This window comes from Python bivittatus, unplaced genomic scaffold, assembly GCF_059951505.1.
Source record: "Python bivittatus isolate LINGU-HERP-01145 unplaced genomic scaffold, Pbiv_v1 ctg000080_np1212, whole genome shotgun sequence".
NCBI classification, from domain to species: Eukaryota; Metazoa; Chordata; class Lepidosauria; order Squamata; family Pythonidae; genus Python; species Python bivittatus.
In genome coordinates, this window is record NW_028277035.1 from 3,438,836 (window position 1) to 3,460,783 (window position 21,948).

At 44.7% G+C, this 21,948-nt stretch overlaps 1 protein-coding gene across 1 annotated transcript in view; it reads right to left on the reverse strand.

Moving 5' to 3' along the window:
• Positions 1-21,948, reverse strand: part of QRICH2 (glutamine rich 2) — a 63,934-nt gene that overhangs the window by 22,971 nt on the left and 19,015 nt on the right. The window contains exons 5-15 of the mRNA XM_088134741.1: positions 21,464-21,634; positions 21,044-21,361; positions 19,438-20,551; positions 18,784-19,143; positions 17,096-17,190; positions 14,514-14,626; positions 11,291-11,405; positions 8,976-9,221; positions 6,844-6,966; positions 4,140-4,214; positions 2,926-3,090 (exon numbers count right to left, since the gene is read on the reverse strand). Coding sequence (XP_087990867.1) covers positions 2,926-3,090; positions 4,140-4,214; positions 6,844-6,966; positions 8,976-9,221; positions 11,291-11,405; positions 14,514-14,626; positions 17,096-17,190; positions 18,784-19,143; positions 19,438-20,551; positions 21,044-21,361; positions 21,464-21,634 — 2,895 coding nt within the window. The remainder of the gene's footprint in view (positions 1-2,925; positions 3,091-4,139; positions 4,215-6,843; positions 6,967-8,975; positions 9,222-11,290; positions 11,406-14,513; positions 14,627-17,095; positions 17,191-18,783; positions 19,144-19,437; positions 20,552-21,043; positions 21,362-21,463; positions 21,635-21,948) is intronic.

Consider the following 21,948-nt stretch of genomic DNA (forward strand, 5'->3'; position numbering starts at 1 on the left):
TAGTTTGTGACACTTGAGGATGTGGACAGGGTACTTGGAATGACATGTTCCATCACCTAATCTCTGGATTCTTGTGCATCTTCACTGGTAATTTCTAGCTGGGAAGTTACTACAAATACTTCAGTTAACATCATGAATGCATCTCTGTGGCAGCCAGGATGCCCCTTTGTTTAAAGGAGCCAGTTATTACTCCACTTCTAAAGTAGTCTGCAATGGATCCCTTGGAGATATGCAACTACAGGCCATGGTTGGTAAGATGATAAGAAAGACTTCTCACCTGCAAGCAGACCCAGGGGTTGTCAGCCTTCCCAGGTAAACCAGACAGGAAACATGACCAGACAAGCTAATTCTACTTTATTGTAAGGCTACATTAACAGAATCTTGCAAGTCTGAAGGTAGAAATCTCCCACTGTCTCTTTTACAGCCTGATAAGTTAGGGAGGTTCCTTTTTGAGTTTCTTACTCTTTCCATTATGTAGTTGTGGGCTATGCCCCCTCTTATTTGATTGTTCCCTAGGCAGTATCTCTCCCTCCCCCCGCACCATCTCCCAAAGTCATTCCCACATACCGTTACAGGGGTAGATTATTTTTAACTATTTCACACTGGCTTCTAAGTAGATCATGTGATTGAGATTGTCTTGCTTCTGGAGATTGGCAGAGGGAGTGTGAATCTGTTGATTCTTTTTGACCTTCCAGCAGCTTCTGATACCATCAGTAATGATATTCTTCTGGATCATCTGAGAGATCAGGGAGTAGGAGGCAATCTTCTGCAATGATTCTATCAGGTAGATTTCAGATTATGTTACTTGGAAACGGTTGCTCCTTGAAACAAGTGTCTCTCAGGGTTCCATTCTGTCTCTAGTGCTTTTCTGTATCAACATGAATTTGCCAGGGGAGATCATCAGGAGATTTGGAGCTGGGTGCTATAATTATGCTGATGACACCCAAGTCTCTTTCTCTGTAACATCTTCAGGTAATGGTGTAGCTTCCCTGAGTCCATGCCTGCAGTTGATAATGGCTGGATAATGGATAATAGTAAAGTGAAACTGGATCCAGAGTTACAGTTTCAGAGAGGTGGTAGATATCCCTGTTCTAAGCTCCCAGAAGAAGCAGGTATGGAATTTGCAGTTGCTTTTGAATGTAAATCTCTCCCTAGTTCTCTAGACCAAAGCAATGGCCAAGAGCACCTTTTATTGGTTTTGGCTGATATACCAATTTTGGCTGATACACCAAATTCATCCTTAAAATGATGCATCATATACTAGTAACATCCAAGTTTGACCTCTGTGACATACTCTGTGTGGGGCTGTTTTTGCATCTATCCTAGAAACTTCAACTGGTTCAGAACTTAATAGCCAAATCTCTCTGGAAGAACTCAAAGGAGCCACATTATATCTGTGTTAAAGACATCATGCTGCCTGCCAATTTGCCTCTGGGTGAAGTACAAAGTTCGTGGTTATTACCTTTAAAGCATTATATGATTCAGGTCCAGGTTCCCTGAGGAAAGACCTCTACGGGATTCCCCAACCCCATCAACTCGTAGAGATAATCTGAGGAAGTTCATCTACAATTGCTGCAGTCTGGGTCAAGCCTTCTCTGTGGCCCCTCCATTCTCTGGAATGCATTCCCTGCTGGGTTATGGGACCTAACAGCTTGCTTCCTTTCAAGAAGGTCCTAAAATTCACCTTGTAAATTGTTTTTAATTGTTGTTGTTAGTTTTTCCTACTATCTTGAATTTTAATTTTGATGTTATATCTTACTTATAAACCACCGAGGGACTTTGGTAGTTGGCAGTACAATAAGTTTAATTAATTAATACATGAATAATAAATATATGTTTGATTTATTTCTATAAAGTTTTTCCTTAGTGTTTATGCCTCAAGGGGTTCTTAATTCTTTTACCTTTTTCTAGATTATGATTTTATTAAATTTTTGCTCTTGTGCTTTTGTATTACTTGTTTACTCAGAGATAGTATTTTCTGCAAGGAAAGCCTTCTCCTGTAGGTAGGTGGAGGGATGGGCTGACAGAATCAATTCCAGAGACATCCCATTCAAAGAGGTATGGAAAACAGCAGAGGAACCGTTCCTATAAAACTATTATTCTTATTTTAATTATCCTGCCTTTCTACCATCCATGCTCCGGGCAGTTTATGATAGAAACACTTTCAATGAAGCCTCATAAAGTAGTAATAAAATTAAGGCTTTCTTATTATTCTTGTAGAAACAAGGATCAACAACAGGAACTGAAGAAAGAACAAAAAATAAAAATGTAAATGAAGAAAAAAGACAGGAAAATAATTGTCTTGATTTGTTTCCTATACAATAAAAGCACAGGCACTGAGGAGATCTCCCAGCAGAGGCTTCTTTGCCACCACAGAAAAGGACCCATTTATCCCCTTTCCTGTCAAATCTCATATGTCAGGGGTAGCTGAACAATTGGAGTGAACGAGAAGGCTCATAATTTTGATATCAGTCTATTTGCAACCGCCTTCAGCTCTAGATGTATTGGAGCCAAATCCTAGAATTCCCAGCCAGAGAGGTTAATTCCCAGTACATCCAAATACCAAACAGCTTGGGGAAGGTGTGTGTGTGTGTGTGTGTGTGTGTGTGTGTGTGTGTGTGTGTGTTTTACTGCTCATTAGATCAAAACCAGAATTTTTCACTGTGTCCAGGAACAAGCTGGAAGTCAGAATGCATAGGCTGAAGCTATGCGTAATGTGCTTCAAGTTCACCTGGTTGGTAGGGAAAAATACAAGCTAAGCATTCTACCATGGAAACATGTTCCCAGCCAAGGAGAAAAGGACCAGAATTTTTGTAAGGCGCTCAGCAGCCTCGGTTGCACATCACAACATGGACCACTAGCGCGGGTAGTTCTCCTTCTGCTGGCCAGATTGCAAATAGCTAAGAAGGATGGCGTCTTGCTTACCTTGGAGTCCATTTCAATCAAGAGTTTGTCAAGCATTTTCTGCCAGTCTTGTTCTTGCCCAGCCATCTTATTTAGCAGTTCCTGCATCATCTTATGCAGCTGTTCTGTGGTGGCATCAAACTGGCTGCGACTGACCTTTGCTGCAAGGGCGGTCTTATCTGCTTTCTGGAAATGAAGAGGAAAGGCAGAAGCAGATCTTTGGCCTCATTTGTATCACAAGGGATCTCTCCCCCTTTTGCCCTCAAGAGCCAAACATTACAAGGTGGCGCTACCCCTACCTATCCTAACCTCAAAGGATGACAAATACAGGTAGTCCTCGGTTAATGACCAATAGTTCAGCGACCATTTGAAATTACAACAGCGCTGAATGAGTGGTGCTTACAACTGGTCCTCAAAGTTCTGGCTGTTCCAGCAACCTCATAGTCACATGATTGCGATTTGGGCGCTTGGCAACCAGCTCACACTTATGATGGTTGCAGCATCCTGCAGTCACGTGATTGTGACTTGCTACCTTCCCAGCTGGCTTCCCATAAGCAAAGTCAGTGGGAAAGCTGGCAGGGAAGGTCGCAAGTTCCTTGGGTAAGTCTCCCCCACCCATGTACCCTCTCTGAGTCTTGCTGTGCTTGCGCTGCACCTCCCTGCACCCCCAGGCAGCAGCCACCCCAAGCCCCATCATGCTTGCGCCATGCCTTCCTGGCCACTCACGCACCCCCTCGCTCCCTCTCCCACCCAGCAGCAGCCACCCAAAGCCCTGCTGGGCTTGTGCAGTACTTTCCCAGCCACCGCACACCCTGTTACTTCCTCTCCATTTACCTGCCTGCCAGCCTGCTTGCAAGCCACCTGGGACTTGCAACTTCCTGCTGGCTTTTGTTGTTGGAAACCAGCAGGAAGTTGTGAGGAGATGCTCGTTTAATGACCCACAATCCTCGCTTAATGACAGCAACAGGGATTGCAGGGATTACGGTTGCTAAGCAATGTAGTCACATGACTTCACGCTTTACGACCACATCACTTAGCGATGGAAATACTGTCCCAATTGCCATTGCAACTCAAGGACTACCTGTATCAGGATCTCCATTCAAAATAGAGAGGAAGCTTGCTGTTTACGACTGCCCCATAGGCTCCATTTGTAAAAAAAGCTTCCTCAAGAGTGTCTATTCATGTTTCATCATGTATGGTATATCCATCCTATCCCAGAAAGTCCCACAGCTTACCACATGGATTTCCATCTCTAGGCTATCTTTGTCAGCTTTTTCATTTTCTAGTTTCTCCAGTGATTTGTACAGTGCCTTTAAAGAACACAAAGCAAAGGGAAATGATGCTGGTTACTAAAACAAGAACTCAAGCTCCTGTAGCTTTATCATCACCACTATCTCCACAAACAATCTGTAAGCAGGTGTTCTTCCCTATTTTACTAGGCCTATATATTGCCTATATTCTACCACATAAGAAAAGGTATAAACCCCCTCAAGCTGATATCCATGTTGCTTTTTGGCAACACTATGGAAGTGGCTTGCCATTGCCTTCTTCCAGGATGTTTTTTTCAACTTCCCAGTCTAGTCTACAGCTTTAGAATCACCTAGTGGTCTCCCATTCAGGTAGTCACTAGGCCCTACTTTTCTCCAGGTACTCAAGATGTGGTAGCCTAAATGGTTTCAGAAGGCCCCCATATTATGTCTTTCAGATCCTATTAGTGGTTATAGTGTACACTAATTTTAACAAGGGCTTATTTCTATGTTTAATCAGTGATGTCATCAAAGTAAACAAAACCCATGACCCTTACTGGATATGACATGTTTAATCTAATCCCCTCAAGAAGAAGAAAAGCTGCTAGTCAATCCTAGAGTGAATTATTAACTTAACCCTGGCCCTAATTCTATATGGATTCAAATCAAAACTAACTAAAGGGAATAATTAACAGAGTCCTAGGCTTCATTGTAGTTTGGAAGCAAACCCTAGTTTGTGCATTATGAAATAAATAAAAGCCTAATGATGTTTTAATTTTTGTGGAGTTTTTAAAATCAGTGCCTTAAGTGCAGGAGAAAATAGGTTTTTTTTTTTAAGCTATAGTCTTCTTTTTGACCTTTAAAGCCCCCTTAAAATTAGTACGCACTACAACTACTCCTAGTCCTCTTTTCTTCACGTATATCTTCTTCCTTCTTTTCTGACATTATTTAATAGGCTGCTTAATTGTTTTCCAATGGCAGGTGTTTTCCAGACTCGCTGAAACATCTTCATCCTCTTTAATGTCTTCTGTTACATTGTGTCTAAGGTTACTAAACAAGATGTTCTCTCTCAATTTTTTTCCTCTGAGTCAGGAAGTAATTTCACTGACCCATTTCAATAATGAATTTATGCAGGTCAATCCATTAAGTTGACACTGGCATGAGTTGTCAGTTATTCCTGGTAGCAAAGGCGAACTATCAACATCAGTATTGGTCCTGATAGTTTTATCTATGGCATTTGACACCCTTCATCACAAAATTTTAACATCTACTTTGACTTCATTGGGCCCTGAATTGGGTGCTTACAGTCCTGTATTTGGCATCATGCTTTTTCTGTTGTGTGGAACTGTCTTTGGTTTCAGCCCTTCCCTTTATCAGTGAACGTTCCTCAGAGTTTGGTCCTAGGTCCACTTTTGTTCATTTCTGATACTTTGTTTTTGGGTTCTTTCATTTCTTCTTTTCAGTTTAGCTATCCTACCTATGCCGATGACTTCCAGGTATATTCCTCAGCCCCAGCCTTGGATGATGTATTGTGGTCTTCCCTCTCCAAGTACCTGAGATTTCCAGCTGGATGTGTTCTCACCACTTTAAATTAAATTTGGACAAGGCTTATTGTTTTTTCACCCTGACCATCCTTCTTCCTATCTTCCTCTTAATTCTTTCACTTTTCAGGACTGCCAGATGCTGATGTCCCCTGTGGTACAAGACCTGGGACTTCTTAGTGATGAGAAACTATCATTGATAGTTGCATCAATACAACTACAAGATCTTGTAACTTTCACCTTATGAGTATCCAGAAATCTGTCCATTTCTTTCTGTTGAGACAGCTAAGCATTTGGTTCATGCCTTGGTGGTGTCTCATTTGAATCATTGCAATAGCTTGTTGGCTGATCTTCCTGATTCTGCTCTCTGCCCTCTGGTTCAGGTCCAGAATAATGTGGTTTATATGGTCCTGGACCTCCTTGGATTCACCCCTATTTCTTCCTTCCACCAATATTTACATTGGCTGGGTCTTCAGAAGCATTAACAGTTTAAACAGCTGGTGCTGATCTTCTGGGCTGGGTGTATAGGAACACCCACTTATTTGAATAACTTGGTAACAATTCTTGCTACTGTGTGCAATCAGGGTCACTTAGTTTTCCCTCGAGTCAGAAGAGCTGTCTCACATCTAACTCCTACTCTTTGGATTAAACTCCCCCTTAAACTATATTTGGAGTTCAGTCTCCACAAATTTGAAATGCTTCTTTTCTTTCAGTGACAATATTCAATACTGATTTAAGTTGTAGTAGTCCTGGGATTAGATAATGTTTTCATGATTGTTATATTTTGATTTTAGTTTATAATGTGCTGCGATTTTCACTATTTACTTATACTGCACTTAGGTATAAGCACATGCCCCCCCTTTCAAACTTAAATACTAGCCAAATGTATGTAAGAATCTTCTCATTTTTCTGTAAGAAAAATAAAGCAACTTTCCAAAGCTGTAAGGACACAAGATCTTCATGTCTTAATATCTACATATTCCTTCTTTCTGGGCCACTCTGGCTACTTTAAGCCTTATTATACAATCTTACAGCAAGGACAACAATCCTGTTCAAAAAGAGAACTGAGATCCACTGCGTTCATAACAATTTCCAAGAACTTCTTCCCAATTTTTGACCCCACCTGTTAACTTTGATTCAAAGTCACCTACACTGATCTCTTTCTGTTTCTGGCGATGATCTTCAACAAGAGTGCCAGTAGTGGCATTCAGCTTCTCACAATCTTCCTGGACTTGCAGGATAGTACTCTGGATATGGTTGAGCACCTCTTCATCCTGATTGGGAAAGGCATGAATGACAAAGTCAACAAGCAAATAGTGATGATCTTATTAACCCTCCAGTTCTGTTTTTCAAAACTCAAGCTTTTGGCTTTGGGGAATTTGAGGTAAATAATGAAAGGCTGATCCATCTCTTCATGACAAACAGGGAATCTGCAAAGAAAGGGTGCTCCAAAAGTTGGTATGAGAAATTTTATTTGAATAAAATAAAATAAACTCAAGATATATGTGGAATAATATGCATCTTTGTTATGTAACAGGCACACTCATACATATTGACATCATCTAATACTTGGCCCCATCATCAGTTTACTATTACTCATGGTATTCAGCTGTTATATACATTCAGACTACCCATTAAAAGACTGGAAGAAACAAAATGGGGAAAACCCTAGACACAGTAATGGAAGATGGACTCATATCTAGGACATTTACATGCTCTTTCGGTACTACTTGCTCTCACAACGTTTCTGTTTAGATTTACATGTGACAACCTAAAAGTCACATTAGTTTGTATTTCAAGGGAAACCCCATTGTTAAATGCTCTGTCACCATCCAAGATCAAGATGCACCTAAGAATACTAAAAGTAATTATGTCAGACTGGGGCCGCACCATTCAACCTTCCAGGCCTCCTTGACAGAATCTCTAAGAATGAGAGAGCAGCAAATTCACAAAAAACCCAAACAAAACCAAACCCTTGTGACCTTGGAAACTGGACACTTGAACAGACATATCTGCACACAGTTCTATATGACTGATACTTTTTCAGAACAAAACCAGAGATCTTGTATAGGGATGAACTTTGGAATCATAACTGCTGCCATAATTTCCTCAGCTATTTTAAATTAAAAATAAAATCGCAGGGAATGTAATGGAACAAAAGCAAAGCAAAGCATAGTTGGCAAGGTGGCCTGGCTCGCTGGGCCGCTGTTAGAAATGGAATACTGTAGGAGCTGGGCTGAAATTCTGACTATCAACGACTTACTGAACTTCATGATGTAAGATAAGGAGTAGCCTGGCCAAGGACATGGAGCTGCATGAAGCGGAATTTGGATTCTTCATTCAAATCCATTCAATTTTTTAAATTTTTTTTTGAAATTGTGTAGAAGTATTCAGTTTAATCAGGAATGAAACATTGAAATACTTGAAGCCTAGAATGAAACATTGAAATACTTGAAGCCTAGAAATGATTCTTGAAAACATTTTCAAGAATCATTAACACTAAAACCTCCTGAAACAGGAAGGCAAACATTAGGCAGGGTATGGTATTTATGGTTCCTTTTTCCAAAACTTTCAAAGGTGATCTCTATATCAATAACATTCCGGTTATGATGCCATTATCACGTAATACAACGTATGATTAAAACAGATGACTGATTCCATTTGCCCATACAAGGTCTATGGCAACAGTGGCATACCTTCAAACGTCAGCAGTCCTACATCATGAGCAACCCTATTAGAAAACATGCAACATGCTGAGCACATGACTTGTCTTGAAAAATCCTCAAAGGGAGGAAGTACTTAGAAAACCTCACTAGTACTGCCATGGCTAACTGAGGTTTATTAAGGAATAATTATCTATAAAAGATAGCTTAGCATGATGTCTGGACCAAGTCAGTAAATAATGTGACCTGAAAGGTGAGTGAATCTGCAAAACATCTCCCTCCCCCCAGCACATAGCAGCTATCACTGGGGGAAAAGGTTGTGATAGTGCTCAGAGGGAGAGGCTAAATTCTGCATACAAAAGCTCCCAAATTCAGTTCCTGGATTCTCCAGGAACAGCTGGCAAAGGCCTTTGTCTGGCACTCTTAGAAGTCACCATCAGGCAATACTGAGCTAGACAGATCATCCACGCCTCTGTAAAGATCCAATGGGTTAGGCCTCCCTATCCAAACTGTGACCCAAAGAACATCCATTCTTGTCCATCCTGCAGAGGGTTACTGTGTCCTCAACTATCCACTGGAAAACTGAAGAGTAGTCTGAACCATTTTCTTTCTGGCCTTACCTGGCGTTGCTTGGGTTTCTTCATTCTGCCTTCTGTCTGCCTCAACATGAAGTTGTTGACTGAGTCCTGCAGCACCTCGTAGCGCTTGAACAACTGGCTAACCTTCTCACTGACATCTAAGCTGCAGGCTGCACATGTGCCTTGGACGTGAGCTAGACCAGGCTCTGGGGTGGGTGGCATGGTCATGGACAGCAAGGTAGACGAGGAGGACATCATGTTCTCTATGACAGATCTAAGCTTGTCTAACTGTGAGCAAGTGAGAGAAGGAGGAGTTTGGTTTTTTGAAAAGGAAATCCTGGTCCTCATCTCTAACATATAGTGACAGGAGCAAGCTGTTTTAATTTGTTGGGCTGAGTCAGTCTTCCTCAACCTGGTGCCCTTAAGTTAGCTGGATCTATATAATGGTCAGAGTTCCCAGGCTTGGGCCATGCAGAATAGGAGTTTTGGGGGGTAGTTCCAACACTGTGGATGCATTGGCAGTTCCAGGGCATCTCAAGGACATTAGATTAGAGGATCCTATATATGGATCTGGGCTGTCCCCTTAAGGCAAAGTTGGGAGAAATCTAAAAATATACAGAGCCAAAATAACTTTGTAATGGCAGAATTCATCAGCACTGTAGTAATGTGGAATATGTCAATAATAATTTAAAAAGTTTCTAGAACTTCCCTGAAACTAAATCCCAGCTCCAAAAGGCAGCTTCCATAGATGTTAAGGGGAGCTCCCCACACCCTCCCACTCTGCCCATGGGAGTAACAGAAGGGCTTTGAGGAGGGGTGTTAGGACTCCACGGCAGGGAGAGAAGCTCTGCTCCTGCTCCCGCTGAAAATCCCCCCTTCCACTGCATCACTGGGTAACCTGAGCAGAATGAGTTTTGAGGGGACCTAGATGGACCTTTCAGTGGGCAAGGTCTGACTCTATTTAACAGGCCTTCTCCCGCAACAGCTAGCCACGATGACCCCAAAATGATGAAACATCTGTTAGGGTATTATAAAGTAAGCAATGCTGCATGTCAGTGGAAAAAAACAGGGCACCCCACCAGGCTGAGTTGAATACCTGCAGGATAGCCTCAACTTGGCACTCTCCAGGTAGGATGGACAACAATCTTCACTTCATTTGATGGCTGGGGATAATAGGAGTTGTAGCCTAAACCATTTGGAGGGTGTCAGATTGGAGAAGCTTTCTGTAACAAATCAATACGCTTTGCCAACCAGCCATGAACAAAAAGCCTGGTTTCTTCTTGTCCCTTTGATATGCAGAAATTAGCAAGTGAAGCATTTCATCATCTGGGAGCTAAAGATTATCCTCTTGCTAATAACTGCAGATCAAAAGCTGGTTCAAAATTCAAGAAATAAAGGCTCTGCAAAGCAGCAAGGGCCAGACATGATGGGCAGGAACAGCCAGAGCACTCTATCCAGATTTTTCTTTCCAAAGCAGAAAAAGAGGCAATGACCGGTATGCTAAATTTTATTTTCTGCACTCTTGTGATCCTATATTTTACAGGATCTATATAGCAGCCTAGAGATTAAAGGAAGGAAAGCTGTGCCAATCACTTTAAATGATTATAAAAATAAAATGGCCCCTTTGCTGAGCTTTCTTGTGCCATCCATTCATCTTCCATTGGAAGAGCCCCTCAGCAGACCCCTTCAAATGAAAGATTCCAGGGGCGAAGCTCTGGAATGGAATTCAAGGTCAAAAGAAATTATGGGTCCTGTTCTTGGTAGCCAGGAGTAAAGGAAGATAAGACCACAAAAATGTGGTGTTCTTTTCAAAGTGTCTAGTTACTCCTACACTTTTCAGACAAATAACCTCTCAAAGAAAACTTGGTTAAATCTCTGGGTGTGGTCAGGCAGTGCATACAGGTCAATTACTAAGTTAGGAATTAGAAAGTCAGTAACTCTGAAAACTGACCAAGGTGCCTACCTAAAGGTGAAGCAGGAAATGAAACATCAAACTTGGTGAAGTCCTGACTTTCACATCTTGGACTGACTCTCAAGCCTGATTTTGTGTGATGTCTCATCTCCTGCCTATATTTCAAGCTTCTCACTGTGAATCAATGGTTGTCCACACTCCTGACTCATTTATTAGCTTGCAGGCTCAACATCCTGGCCGCTACCTAGAGAAGACACCAACCAGTTCGACACATTTTTATTAAGAAAGGATTTGTCCAAAATGCATAGGAATAAATACAAATTTTGGAAAGAACACAGCAGCATTGTCCCCCTTGCAGCACTTTCCCCACAACTTGGGTTTTTCATTTTCTTTAGATTAGTTAAAGACATTCTGGTCTCAACTTATCCTGAGTTCTCTTGCTGACCTGCTCCTGGAGGTAATAGGCATTGTCGGTCACCGACTGCTCCAATTTGGCTTTCCCCATATCCTGTTTGTTTCTCAGCTCCTTTAGCTCTTTCTCTATATCCTGTACTGTTGCTCTGCACCACAAAATCAACAAAAAAAGAAGAGTCACTCGGCAAACAAAAGAAAACAAAAAGCAGTTGGAATTTTGGAGCGCATGAAATATATATGTGTTCTTTGTCTACTATAGAAAGTAAACTAGTACAAGTTCCCCAAATCCTCAATCTTGAAGCAAGAATAACTCAGCAATTTTGCCTCATTTGTCCTCTTTGAGTTTTCCCCTGCAAATAGGGTGGAGGTGTGCTTAAGTGTTTAGCAATGTCACCCGCAAATACAAAATGCTTCAAGCATTTCTGCTTTTTATAAAACTGCAAGGACAAGTGAGGAGGACAGATCATCTGCAAGGTTATAAACTGGATTAAATACCTCCAAAGGCTTTGATCCAGCAACTCTTCTTGGTTTTTTTAAGTGTTTTTCTTTTACAACTAGAGTACAAGAGCCAATTCCCCATAGCAAGATACCCCACTACTGTGATAGGCACCTGGCCACAAGAGCCACCTTGGAGGAGCTGGCCACCAAAGCCCTTCCCACATGGGGGCCAAGAAAGGTGGAGGCATTGCTCATGCCCTAACTACCTGTAATAGCAGATGTTGTGCAACCAGATCTTCATGCTGAATTTAATTTAAATTGCAGGATTTTTAATAAAAGTGTCTGTCATTGTAATGATCTGCCACTCCCAACTCCCAACTCCCAACTTCAGTAACTCGCCTTGCAACCAATAATGGTTCCAAGGAAAGTTGATTTATTGAGAACAAGTGTATCGTTCCAAAGCATTGCTAAGACTGAGCCCACGCGTGTCAAAAGTTGCTTTTACCTTTTTTCTCTTTCCCCCTTGCACCCCCCTAACCTCCCAGTCTTCTCACACTCGCTCATTGGCCCGACCTTGAGCATCCCTTAGTCTTTGATAACAGTCCATCGGCTTCTAATGGTCATTTCATTCACCCATCCTTCCAGATCCTTCCAGCGCCCCCCCCCCCATGTCTCCTAATGGCAGAACCGAAGCAAGCTGGCAGGTAAGGTGGTTAATTGATTGCGAGGATTCTGACAGTCATGTACCTGCCTATATGCCACCCAATGAAGTCAAAATTACACAATGTTACATTTTGTTCAGTTACATGTTGCTCAGAAGATGGAAACGAGCAATATACATAAATCTCATGATCTGGGTTTGGGCTTCAGTTCAGGAAGCCAGATCCTTGCTGTGACTGGAAGGAAAACTCCCTTGCTGATCTCAGCTCACTTCACACCTGGCTCCAGTTTTCACCCTTCTCCCAGCAGATAACTCTTTTGTGTTTTTTGTTTTTTTTTAGGGAGGAAGCCCTTATAAAATGTGCCTTGAAAACCAGAAAGGCTCTTATCCACTTGGCCCTGTCAGAATGGCTGGCTTCACACATCAGACTAAACCACTGTGCTTATCTGTGATTTAAAATGTAACCCAGGGGAGGTAACATGTTACCAGAGGACCGGTACCATTCTACGATGGCTCCATCATTGCAGTTAATGCTCACTCTCCCCTGTGCCTTTAGTTTTTTATATTTTAATGATGATTGCTTTTATATTTTTAAATAATGACTTTTTTTCATATACTTATTGTTTTACTTCATTGTTGTACGCTGCCCAGAGTCACTTTTTTGTGAGATGGGCGGCCATATAAATTTAATAAATAAATAAATAAACATGTTATCAACAAACCAACTACAGCTTATTCAGTAAGCCACGGCTATTTATTTATTAGGTTTATGTACCACTTTTATTTTGTAGAAATAAAATAAATAAAATGTTCCCTCTTCCTATTTTTCCTCACAACCGCCACCTTCTGAGGTGGACTTGGCTGAGAGTGACTGGCCCAGAGTCACCCAGCTGGCTTCCATGCCTAAGCGGGGACTAGATCTCCCAGTTTCTAGCACAACACTTTAACCACTACACCCAACAGGCTCTCAGATTAAACAAATTACAACAAAGCACAAAGTGTGAACTAGGCCAATGAGACTTTCAAATGCATTTTCACACACTATAAACTATACTAGCAGTTTTTAACTAACTTGCTATATTTAGTCTACTTTCAAATGTGTGAGCAACACTGAATATTTTTATTGCTGGACAGCATGAAAATATTTAAAACCTTGGTTTGAATCCATCAATCATTTATGCTAGAATCATACTACAAAAGCATTGCTTACACAACACCTCCCTGCAAGGCATCTGCAGCGGATGTGTCAAAAAAGTCCTAACAGTAGTTGTGCCTATACAACTAAAGCTCTGGCTGGGGAATAAACTGAGTGATCTCCATTTTGATTCTTTTGCCCCTGTTGGCACCCTTGCTGACCAGCATCATGAAGTATTGACCAATTTTAGTTTGGTTGTTTTTGAAAAGACAACACAAAGGCAGAACCTTTCCAATTCCGTTCTGAGGAAAAATTATCAGATGTTTTTAAAGAATCATCAATATGCATTGTCTGATGGATGCAATTGAAATAGCTGACAGGCAGGGCTTTTCTGTTTATATTTGGTCAGAAAAGCAATCGCAAAAACAATGACATTTCAAAAATACGAACATTTAAGGAAATATATCAAAATATTTGGCAACTGAGAGAGCCAGATGGTGTGATGGTTAAGACACCAGGCTAGAAACCGGGAGACGGTGAGTTCTAGTCCCGCCTCGGGCCCAAAGCCAGCTGGGTGATCTTGGGCCAGTCACTCTCTCTCAGCCCTAGGAAGCAGGCAATGGCAAACCACTTCCAAAATCTTGCCAAGAAAACTGCAGGGGCTTGTCCAAGCAATCACCAGGAGTCAAGACTGACTCGGAGGCATGCCCCCTCTCCCCACAAAATGGCAACAAAGCATCAAATTAAGTCTGAAACAGCTTTGTGCACCTTAATTTAAAAAGAGAGTCATTTACTTCCTTGGAAATGATAATTAGTTTGAGGTTTGCAATGTACTTTTGTAACCTTTTAATATTTCCTTACAGAGTTTTTCAGAATAAAGATCTCTTTTCCTTTTCATTCTACAGCAAGCATATGGTGGATTGTCTGCCATTACTTAGCAAGATCTTAAGAACATCAGTGAAACAAACATGCTTGGCCCATTAGCAGTATCATCTATTCTAGCGCTTACTATTCTTTTACCTGAGATAACCTATTTGCAAGTTGATCTGATTAGCTCCCTCTATTTTCTCTGTCTCTTCTCCTGGCAATTCTCCTGGCAATTCTCCTTCAATTGCGTTCTGAATCTTCCTTAACTAGAATCACAATTGGAGGAAAAAGTAATTTTTAGAAGTCACACTTGCTTCAAAGAACTGGCGTTACAAAACTCCAACTCTCCTGTATAGAACAAAAAATCCTGTAGGAGAAAAGGGGCAGCACAGCACTCTCTATTGCAAGAAAGAGATCTTGAGGGAGATAAATGGATCAGATGCCTCAGTTTGCCTATGCAGAAATAAATGAAATATTATAAATACCTGGGGTTGGGCAATGCTTTGGATTTGACCTAAAAGAGGTGCTTTTAGATCCCAGCATCTGTCTGTGATTCATTAAGGGAGCTGCGCAGGATTGTTAGACTGCAATGGAAGCTTCTCTGTAGCAGTAGCGTGAACCTCAAAAGTCACATAGCTGCTTTAATAAATTTTAGACTAATGATTTAGATTTTAGAATTCATGCTCCAGTGCATTCCAAAACACATCTTCTGAATCAGATCCAAATCAGTGCACAGCTCCACAGGCTCCAGCTGCTCTTCAGCCTGACCACCTATAGATATGCTGGGTTATAGTTCCTAGAATGGCCAGCCGGCAAGGGAATTTATTCCAACCCATCTGGGAGGACATCCAATGAGGAAAGGATGATGGTGACCAATTCTAGAATGCCCAACACTTCAAAGAAGTGCAAGGTGCTTAACTACAAATTAGAACCACATGCTTCCAACTCTGCTAGACTGAGGTATCAATGTCATCCCACCCCTTGAGCTATTATCAGTCTCAAAAATCTGCTTGTCTTCACTATATACAAGAAGGAAATGAAGTTCGTAAACTGCTAGCATGCTTTCCCTTAGAATGGGAACAGGATGCTGAAACTCTGTAAGGGAAGGCAAAGTTATGACCAGTTTAAGCCTAGGAAGTGGAATAAGGCAAAAACTCTTGCCAAAGGGAAATGAATTATCTGTAGCAGTTTAATGAAAAATGCCAGCTTTGCTATGATGTCTAATAAATCTGTAATGGTAAGTGGGAATGACCTTGGGAGACAAGAAGAAGAGCTGCAGCCTAGACAACAGCCTGATAAGCAAAATTTGAGTCCGAAGGAGGAGGGGTGGCAAAAGCATTTCAGAAGGCCCCTTCCTTAGTTTTTGGGAGAGCAAAAGTGAAGGGGTGGGTACTTTCAGACTTGCAAGATTCTGTTAATGCAACCTTACAATAAATATAGAGCTAGTAATCATAGTTGTGCTTCTTGTCTAGACTATCTTGAAGGGCTAACAAAATCAGAGCAGTTAAAAGCAAAAATGAATTGATTCAGCTCTCCAAAACAGACAGTATGTACAGATCAGTCAGGTTCTATGCTGATCCAAAAGTGGATGATCTGGAAATGCCCATATTTTCAGCACTTTTCATTAGGAATAAAATGGAATCTTTATATAGCAAATGACATGGAATGCCCAAAGGGAAAGCAGAGAGAGAGGAAAATTGGACCTGGCAAGCCCAGCAGCTGTCTGTCCTCACAGTCCCACTCTTCATGCACAACAAGGGCAACAGCAGAAGCCAGAAAAGGAAGGGGAAGTTCAGATTTGTTGCAAGAAGGAAGGGCTGTGCAGGAGATTCCAGCTTCAGTTCCTGGCATTTCCCAGCAGGGCTGGGAAAACTTCAGCCTGAAACTCAGGGGAGTTGCTGCCAGGTGGAGCAGACAGTATTAAACTAAGTGAATCTATGATCTCACTCAGTATAAGGACTTAGTAAAAGCATGAAGTCACTTTATATGCAGTTTCTATTGGGTGGATATTTCGGGCTCAAGCTGCCATGAGTGAAATGCTGTTTGAGCATTGTAAACTTGGAAGAGGCTCTGCCTGGTACAGGATTAATAATGGAAAAAAGGCTCATCTTTAAAAGAAGGAGCTGTAGTCAAAAGTGATACCCCACTGCATAGAATGACATCACATCACAGGACACACACATGCATTGTAAAGGGCATGGGGTGTCTTCCACAAAATGCCTGCCTCCAGTAATGTGTAGCTTTCTCTGACATGCTGTAGTTGAGCCATAAGCTCAACCACATTTTTAGACACCCTAAGCCTAAACAGGTGACCACTGCAACTCCATTGAGCAAGCAGAATTTGACTTGACATATTCAGCAAAATGCTGCCTGTACTTGGTCTCAAGACCAAACACTTAAGCATACAAACATCTCACCTTCCATTAAAAGAAATCACAGTTCAAGACTGGATAATAAAGCCAAGAATAACTACAGGGAGTTTCTTAATGTATTTAGGATAGACAGCTATTGATTACAGATACAGCCTCCTTTAAACTACCATCGTAACAAAAGATCTCTGATTTCAAAACAGAATTCAATGTATCAGGCATCAATTATTCAACAAAGTACTTTAAACAATGAGTCATTCAGCTGCAGCCCATATCTACTTTTTCGATAGTCTTCTTGAGCACCATCTCTTTAGAAAAAGTCTGAAAGCAGTCATTCTCACAGCCTGTTGCCCCTTCCCCACTCACCACCTCTTTCTCAGTTTTGAGATCTTCTTCCATGGAATGCAGGGCAGCAAGTTTTTCTGGCAGATCAGGTGGGATAGCAGCCATGGTCTTATAAACTACTCAGAAACAAGGGAAGAAAGCTATGAATATATCTAGGTAGATCTTGCAACAAAATATTATATTGTAGAGTCAGATAGTTAGCCATGCCCTTGCCCACTGTCCCATTCCCCATCTTCTCAAAGTTCTGTTCTCTTCCCCACCTCTGTTCCAAAGAAGTAGCATTCTTCATGACTTGGGAACAGGTTTAGTTTTGGGGCTCATCCACACAGCCCCAGAAATATGATTCCCCCCCTGCCCCTGCTTGAGATGGGAGGAAAATCTGTTGATATAAAAAGGCCAGCCCCCACAGACTACCTGTTGCCACTTCTCATCAATAAGGCTGGTAGTGTTGTTGCCTTCACAGAATGAAACATGGCTTCTTTCAGGAGAGTAATTGGTGGGCTCCTGGCCATTCTTTCCTCTCCTACCCAGCATCACCACCAATCAGAAAACCAAAAACCAACTGCTGCCCTAAACACGTGGCAGGGCAGGGTTTGGAATTCAAGTTGTCATTTTGAATATTTCATAGACATTTTGCCTTACTTGCAGGCCTATCAGGGTGAGAAGGCTGACCACCTGGGGAATGGACTGCTTCTCTTATGGGGATTAATAATCGCAATTTGTTTTTTTAAAAAGCTCTACCATGGAAATATCAACTTCTCAAGAAGCCACTCCTCCTATAGTTACAAATTTTTAGAAAGCATCCTGTACTTTCAAGCCCAGCCACGCAACTAGTCAAGAACTTTAGATGGGCTCCGCAGCCTCTCCTCACCCCTCACTCCCTTCCTCCATCTGCCTCCAGAAGAAAAAATTACGGAGTAAAGTTCTGTTTTCTGCCTAGCAATGGGAATATCAACCTCCTCTAGTAGACCTGCTTTGACCTTTCATAAGGACAATATTCCCATAGTAGAAAGTCCCTCTCTGTCCATGGAGGCACATTGCCCAGCAACCCGATGGAAGAGGTGGACTCCTAGTATACTTGCCAGGCCAATGGAAGCCCAGCTGATGGCTGACCTCTGGAGACTCCACCTTCATGCAGCTAAAATATCTGTGAAGTCCTTGGTGCTCTGCTTGGTTGTTGCAAGCAAACAACCAAGCTCAGAGAGCACTAAGGACTCCATAGTTCAACCATGAGCTACAGATATTTTCTTCTACTAAAATATCTGTGCAAGATGCTAGGAAAAACATTGCATTCACACCTTAGAATGCCTTCGGATTGCTTCAATGGTGGGCTGGCGACAAGACAAAGGCTATATAGTAAGGCCCCGTCTTAGAGAAACTGTTAGTGCAGTGTCTCCACAGCAAGCAAGATGTACAGATGAGCTCTTTCTTGGGCTCTTTTCTTTTATTAATACTATGAGATTCACCCCTTCAAAAGGATCCTGGCCTCTTGTGATTAAGTGGGGGGGACCTCACCCCCACTCCCACAAAATATATAGGATGATGATGATGATTTTGCCTTTAAAAAATACTTCAGAAATCACTAGGGTTCCCCAGGCTTGTTGATATCTCCTGCATGTGTTCTCCTCTGGGTTTCAGATGTGTGTCAATGAGAGATTTACTATACTATATTATTAATATGGGGGAGGACATGCACATGCAATCCGTACGTGCATCAGTGAGGAAGTCCTGTAGCTTGCGGAGATCAGAATGGCCACACTTGTAGTAGTCCAGCATAGTGATCTGGTCTCTGAGAGTTTGATAGAGCTCATTCAGCTGGGAAAGTGAGCGCAGGGCATCCACCGTATCCGCATAGCGACTTGGAGCCAAATTGGTTGAAGAGGAGGGAGACTCGGAGTACCCCATAGGAGTGGAGGAGGGTAAGAGGGGAGATGGTGGGGGTGTAGCTCCAAGAACTAGCCCAGGTGGCACAGCCAACTGGCCTGCAGGAGCAGCAGGTAAGGCAAGAGGTTGATATCCAGGTAGAATGGGCCAGGGCACTCCAGGTTGGCCAGGATATCCAGCCGGGACTCCAGGATAGAATCCAGGGGCACCAGGAAGTCCGGGCTGTCCCCCAGTTAAAGCTCCAGGATAGACTGGCTGAACCCCAGGGGCTTCTGGATACTCTGCTTCAGTCCCAGAAACACCAGGCTGGGTTCTAGGAGCACCAGGTTGAGCCCCAGGAGCACCAGGCTGGGTCCCAGGAGCACCAGGTTGGGCCCCAGGAGCCCCGGGCTGGGCTCCTGGAACCCCAGGAAATGCAGCTTGAGCCCCAGATGCCCCAGGATAGGGACCTTGGGCCCCAGGTGCCCCAGGAGAGGGACCTTGGGCCCCAGGTGCCCCAGGATAGGCACCAGGTGCTCCAGGATAGGGGGCTTGGGCTCCAGGAGCCCCAGGTTCGGCCCCAGGAGCCTCAGGCTGGCCCCCGGGAACCCCAGGATATGGAGCTTGAGGCCCAGATGCCCCAGGATAGGGAGCTTGGGCCCCAGGTGCCCCAGGATAGGTCCCAGGTGCTCCAGGATAGGCCCCAGGTGCTCCAGGATAGGGGGCTTGGGCTCCAGGAGCCCCAGGCTGGGCCCCAGGACCCCCAGGATATGGAGCTTGACCTCCAGGTCCCCCAGGATAGGCTCCAGGTGCTCCAGGATAGGGGGCTTGGGCTCCAGGAGCCCCAGGCTGGGCCCCAGGACCCCCAGGATATGGAGCTTGACCTCCAGGTCCCCCAGGATAGGCTCCAGGTGCTCCAGGATAGGGGGCTTGGGCTCCAGGAGCCCCAGGCTGGGCCCCAGGAACCCCAGGATATGGAGCTTGAGCCCCAGGTGCCCCAGCATAGGGATCTTGGGCCCCAGGTGCCCCAGGATAGACCCCAGGTGCTCCAGGATAGGGGGCTTGGGCTCCAGGAGCCATAGGCTGGGCCCCAGGAGCTCCAGGTTGGGCCTCAGGAGCCCCAGGCTGGGCCCCAGGTGCTCCAGGATAGGGGGCTTGGGCTCCAGGAGCCATAGGCTGGGCCCCAGGACCCCCAGGATATGGAGCTTGAACCCCAGGAGCCCCAGGATAGAGAGCTTGGGCCCCAGGTGCCCCAGGATAGGCCCCAGGTGCTCCAGGATAGGGGGCTTGGGCTCCAGGAGCCCCAGGCTGGGCCCCGGGACCTCCAGGATATGGAACTTGAACCCCAGGTGCCCCAGGATAGGGAGCTTGGGCCCCAGGTGCCCCAGGATAGGTCCCAGGTGCTCCAGGATAGGGGGCCTGGGCTCCAGGAGCCATAGGCTGGGCCCCAGGAGCTTCAGACTGGGCCCCAGGAGCCCCAGGCTGGGCCCCAGGACCCCCAGGAAATGGACTTTGAACCCCAGGTGCCCCAGGATAGGGACCTTGGGCCCCAGGTGCTCCAGGATAGGGGGCTTGGGCTCCTGGAGCCCCAGGCTGGGCCCCAATAGCCCCAGGCTGGGCCTCAGGAGTTCCAGGCTGGGCCCCAGAACCCCCAAGCTCGGCCCCAGGAGCCCCAGGCTGGGCCCCAGGACCCCCAGGATATGGAGCTTGAACCCCAGGTGCCCCAGGATAGGGACCCTGGGCCCCAGGTGCCCCAGGATAGGCTCCAGGTGCTCCAGGATAGGGAGCCTGTGCTCCAGGATAGGTCCCAGGTGCTCCAGGATAGGGAACCTGGGCTCCAGGTGCTCCAGGATAAGGGGGTTGGGCTCCAGGATAGGTCCCAGGTGCTCCGGGATAGGGAGACTGGGCCCCAGGTGCTCCAGGATAGGGGGCTTGGGCTCCAGGAACTCCAGTCTGGGCCCCAGGAGCCTCAGACTGGGCTTCAGGAGCCCCAGGTTGAGCCCCTGGAATCCCAGGATATGGAGCTTGAGCCCCAGATACACCAGGATATGGAGCTTGGGCCCCAGGTGCCCCAGGATAGGGCCCTGGTGCCCCAGGATAGGGAACCTGGGCTCCAGGTGCCCCAGGATAGGCTCCAGGTGCTCCAGGGTAGGGAGCCTGGGCTCCAGGTGCCCCAGGATAGGCTCCAGGTGCTCCAGGGTAGGGAGCTTGGGCCCCAGGTGCCCCAGGATAGGCTCCAGGTGCTCCAGGATAGGGAGCCTGGGCCCCAGGTGCCCCAGGATAGGCGCCAGGTGTCCCAGGATAGGCTCCAGGTGCTCCAGGATAGGGAGCCTGGACCTCAGGTGCCCCAGGATAGGCCCCAGGGGTGCCAGGATATGGCAGTTGGGCTCCAGGAGCTCCAGGCTGAGCTCCAGGAGTTCCAGGCTGGGCTCCAAGTGCTCCTGGACTGCCCACTGCTCCTGGCTGGGCCTTGCCAAAAGCAGCATCAGCCCTAGCAATGCCTGGCTGTGCTCCAGGGACAGCTGCTCCACTTGGAGCCCCTGGTGCTCCTGCCTGTGCCCCTGGCAATCCAGCTGGTGGGCCCTGGGCTCCTTCTCTTCTCTGAGTAGCAGCGCCAGGCTGAGCTCGTGGAGATCCCATGGTTCTGCCTTCTGGTGAGGTTGAATCAGTTGGGGAGTGATGGACTGGACTTGTCTCCTAAAAGAAAAATGGAAAGGGGGTAGATTTAGTAACAGGTGAAAGAGATGAAGAAATTGATTAGAAACAAGACAACACAGGAGGCAAGGTTAGCTATATTTAAAAAATGTGCAATCTTCTGTCACTAACAAAATTATTACAATCCTAAATGATTAAACAATGCAGGCTGCGCAATTAGAGAACGCCAACTATTTCAGATAGAATTTGGCATGGCTTTTGATCCTTGGTCTGATTGAGTGTTCAGACCAAGAAGCAGAGTCCCTGATCAACCTGGCTTACTAGCTCAGTCACTTTACCATAGCCTCACTCATCTT